A 4,610-nucleotide genomic window follows, 5' to 3' on the forward strand; every position below is an offset into this window, starting at 1 on the left:
ATGGTATACACCGTGTTCCATTTCCACCTTTATTGAAAAAGTGCTAAATAAGAATTAGGTATTTTGAGTTTTGTTGTGAAAATGACTTGACCTTAGTTCAAGTATTGATGGACGTTCGAGAGAAATTTGAATGAGTGTTTGAGAGAAAACAAAGTGGATAAATTTGGATGATGGCGAGAGCTAGGATTGGCAAGATATACATCTCGAATCCTAGTCTCAGGAGTGCGTGGTATACACCACGTTCCACTTCCATCTTATTGAATAGGTCTTAACTATAAATTAATATTTTTTGAGTTTTCATTAGAAAAAAATGGCTTGACGTTGGATCAAGCGTTTGATGAAAGTTTGAAAGAAATGGAATAGAATAGGAGGGAGAAATGAATTGGTTTGTTTATTGAGAAAATACTCGACGTTGGATCGAGTCATATTTTTGTATTTTTTGGAAATGGTTGATTTTATTCTTGTGTTAGTATCTAACTAGACAGTCAAACAAATAAAATAGTACAAAGTTATTACACATCGGGGGAATGGGGTACATTTTGTCAAATGGGGATTCAAAATCATGAAACAATTAAATCAGGCCCAAACAACAAATGATGCAAAGTATGAGTGTAAGTGCAAGAGAACCGGCTCATTGTAAGAAAGCCCAAGAGTAAGCTATGTGAGGTTGATGGCGATGCTTAAAAGCAATCGACTTACAAGGGTGTGGAAATGGGCTCGACATTGAATCGAGAAAAATGTGATTTTAATAGTTTAAAATGGTTTTGAATGGATGATGAAATTAAAAGAAAACAAATCTGTGTTATTAAATGATAATGAAACTATGAGTACGGGAGAAATTATACTAAAACATAAACATGGAAAAAAATGAATGCTAAAAGAAATAAAATGCCATATGTGGGTATCGAACCCACTCCTCTAAAGACTATGAAACTACCCTCTCTCCAATAGGCCATTCATGATTATTTATAATTTACAGCAACAACTTGGATATATAAACCAGAATAGGTTAAAATCAAAATTAATTAAAAAAAATAAAATTAAAATGAAATGGTCTGTTAGACTACTCATAAAAATAAAGGAGGAATCCCAAATGGTGACCCTAGCCGCCTGGCTGTTGGGTCTTTGGGACTAATAACTAGTAAATTACTAGGGAACACAAAAAAACAATGCATTAATATCCATTATTAAAAAACAAAAGAAGACTAAACACATTAAGTTTTTTTTTAATGGCTTTAATGTTTGTGTTGTTTTTAAAAAAAATAAAAGAAATGAACGAAAAAGAAAATGGTGAGATTCATCGTCCTCCCTCCCTCTCAACCTCACTCACAGAATCGCTCTCTCAACCTCACTCTCAACAAATCTCTCTCTCGCTCTCAACCTCACATTTCTCTCACCCTCAAACGCTCCTCACCTCAGTCGTTCATCTCTCAGCTGCTCTCTCAATCTAAAATGCAAGGATCCATGGCTTTGAGGAGAAACAAAAAGAAAGAAGCTCACCTTCGGCGACGACGACTCAGGCGATGTCCGAATCTTCTTCCCTCGCCTCTTCAAATACCGATTTTGCTTTGATTTTGGGATTAGGTTTTTTGTGATATTTCGTCCGCCTCTCCAATTTTCATCTCACAATTCTTAGGGTTTTTTCGCTCTGAAGTTTTTCGCCGTTAATTTTCGTTCCTTCACTGATTCCTCTCTTCTCCTTTTATATCTGCAGCTTTAGGGTTTCGATTTGGTATCCAAAGATTCAATAGAGAAACTTCCTGGAAGTGCTTTTTGTGCTCAGAATCGGGTTGTCCTGTTTGATGCTACAATCTGGAAACGGTAATTCTACCTACGCACTTTTTCGCTCTAACTTTGTCTCAATGCCAATTTGGGATTTTTCTGAAATTTTAACGCTTGGTAATTATTTGTGTTTTACTGCAGTGATGTGAGGTTCCTCAAAAGTGTAGAAGCAACAACCAGATGATTTCCGGGTTTGCTGTATGGAATCCAACTTCACTTGCCGTTTTGATTTCGGCTTTGATTATTACAGGGCGCTGGTTGTCAATATGAAAACCGGTCTGCTTTCACAGGTTTCTAATAGCAGCATACCTGTTGGTCGATCCCCCCCACTTGTACTAATCGCTTACTGCAAGTAAAAATTAGCTTTTTTTTTACTGCTGTGAACTTTGGGATCATTTCAATTATGCCTTAATTATCCGTGTGTTACTCAATGTTGTAGGTTTTGTTCGGGCATAGTCGATATGACACTGTTAATTCAGTATTCAGCTTCACCGCAGTAGCTTCACCAGATTGGATTTGATTTGTCGGAATAGCCTTGGTGAACCGGATTTTGAATTGAGTTTAGGCTTCTGTTCTGGTTGCTCTGTGTACCCGAGTCTTGATTGAATCAACAGGATGCTGTTATCAGATTTATTCTCGAGGACATATTCGCAGACGGACAAACCGACCAATGATTTATCGGTTTTATATTCGACTCCTCGCATTGCAACATAGAATTGTTGTTGTTATTACTACCAGTAGAGTCACATTTACATTTAACACAATCATTTACAGTATAGAAATAAGTCCCATTTGGAACAAGCAATGGAAAATCCACGGAATTATTTCCAACATTTGATTTACAAACTGGACGAGGAACATCTAGAACTTGACCGGCTTGAAGTGTTTTAGGATCATCAATACCGTTGACAGAGAGTAGAGTTTGTGGCGTTGTACCATATTTTTGAGCAATGATATCAATGGTATTACCAGATTCCACAACATGTGCATAATGCAAAACACTGCTGTCATCCACCTTATCACAGCTACAAGGCAAAGGAATCCAAAGCGTATCACCAGCGGTTATATTGTTAGCATCTGGTATGTTATTAGCGGTTTGGATCTGTTGATACTTCACCAAACCGGCAAAACGAACCGTCGCTATTTCGCTTAACGTGTCACCTGGTTTTATTTTGTACCGTGGTAAATTGTTGGACTTACCGGTTTTGTTGCCGCATTTGCAAGGAAACTGAACCTTAATGACTTGGCGAGCGTTCTTCTCAAACTTGTTTGACAAAGCATTGGTGGATGGCGTGGAAATGCCCTCAGGTTTGACTTGCTCGACCATCGCTTCCAATGCTTTGACATTCTGCTTGTACTCCATTGCCTGTGTTTCAGCATGTAAATTAAGCTCTGAAATATGAGCTTTCATTTGTGCAACCTCTGCATCTTTTCCTGCAATATCACTCTTCAGAACCTGTATGTGCTTTTGGGCTTCTTCAAAACTTTTCTCTGTTTCATCCAGAAATCTTTTTGCATCATCATCAGCATTCCGTAGATTTTGCATCTGCTCTTTTAATGCACATAGTTAGGGCATCCCTATCAACACTTAAGTTTTTAAATGGATCATTCATTTGGCCAAGAATATCGCTCATTTCCAAGATTTCATTCTCTAAACTCTTTGTTATCTTCTTCTGTAGCATATCTACGTGAGGGAACACCAACAAATTCATGCTCTTTGTTATTTGTTTGCTTGTTACTGATACCGCTGTGGTTAATATTGTGCAGGCAGTTTGTTATTTGTTGCAGAAAACAAGTCATAACAATTCTGAACCGTTGGTTTTGTGGCAAGGTATTGGTCAAAGAGTTTGGATAGTGACCACCTTTGGAGACACACCGTCTGCTCATGGATGCTCAGAATCTTCCTATCTTGGGATTGTTGCTAATGAGCTAGGAGTTTGACTATCATATCAAGTGGAACTATTATGGAATTTAGCTGTGATTTTTTTGATGAAATTTGGGAATTGGTTGTAATGTAGAAGTTAGTTGTAGGATATGGATGTGATGCATTGTTATGCTTGAATGTTAAAATGAAAATGTATGTATGAAAATGAGTTTGGAAATGTTTGAAAGTTAAATATTATTGAATGTTATGAAATGAGTGTATGTACTATTTTGATTTGAAATGAACTATGGATGGAAAATGGATCCTGTTTGGTTATAAAATGGATATGGATTTTTAGGAATAATCCAAAACTAATCTAAATGTCAATTAAGAATAAAAAAACCAATGAAACCAATTAAAATCAAATTAATCTATAATTTGTTAAAACTACTTTGATGTCAAACTCTAACATTTTATTTGGAAATTAAAAATCAATTAGAGTTTGAATCATTAGTAAAAACACAATTAAGATTAAATTGAAATTTGGAATTAGACTTAATTTAAAATCAAATTGAAAATTAAAAAGTCAAATAGTTAGAATCCATTTTATAATCAAAAAACACCATGATAAAAAAACTAGATAATGACCAATATTTATAAAAAAAATATGGATTTGAGAATGGATGGTTGCCTTTGGTCATGAATGTATGCAAATGAACTTTAGGCCAAGTGCCAAATAAAAATGAAAAAAAGGAAAAAATTCAAGACCAAAATCGGGGTATGACACTGGGGGAAATGTCATACAAAGATGTCACACCAGAAGCTCAGAGGAGAAAAGGTTATGATGGCTCAAAAAACTGAGAGGTTAGATCAAACAGGTGGACATATGACCAGTCACAGGGAGAATGGAACTGTTGGGACTAAGCCACAAGGGACTCTATGCAAAAAGGCCAAGGACAATATG

The 4,610-nt window shown here is 36.1% G+C and overlaps 1 protein-coding gene across 1 annotated transcript; it reads right to left on the bottom strand.

Annotated features, from left to right (window-relative positions):
* Positions 1-2,389: 2,389 nt before the first annotated feature.
* On the bottom strand, positions 2,390-3,343 carry LOC127102197 (lysM domain-containing GPI-anchored protein 2). Its single transcript, XM_051039598.1, has one exon. The coding sequence runs from the start codon at positions 3,326-3,328 to the stop codon at positions 2,390-2,392; it is 939 nt and encodes a 312-aa protein (XP_050895555.1). The 5' UTR covers positions 3,329-3,343.
* Positions 3,344-4,610: the final 1,267 nt, after the last annotated feature.

Source organism: Lathyrus oleraceus, chromosome 7 (genome assembly GCF_024323335.1).
Source record: "Lathyrus oleraceus cultivar Zhongwan6 chromosome 7, CAAS_Psat_ZW6_1.0, whole genome shotgun sequence".
Lineage (NCBI taxonomy): Eukaryota > Viridiplantae > Streptophyta > Magnoliopsida > Fabales > Fabaceae > Lathyrus > Lathyrus oleraceus.

Bases quoted from the DNA above. Each gene is read 5' to 3' on its own strand.
- LOC127102197 (XM_051039598.1), bottom strand. From the start codon at position 3,328: ATGCAAAATCTACGGAATGCTGATGATGATGCAAAAAGATTTCTGGAT.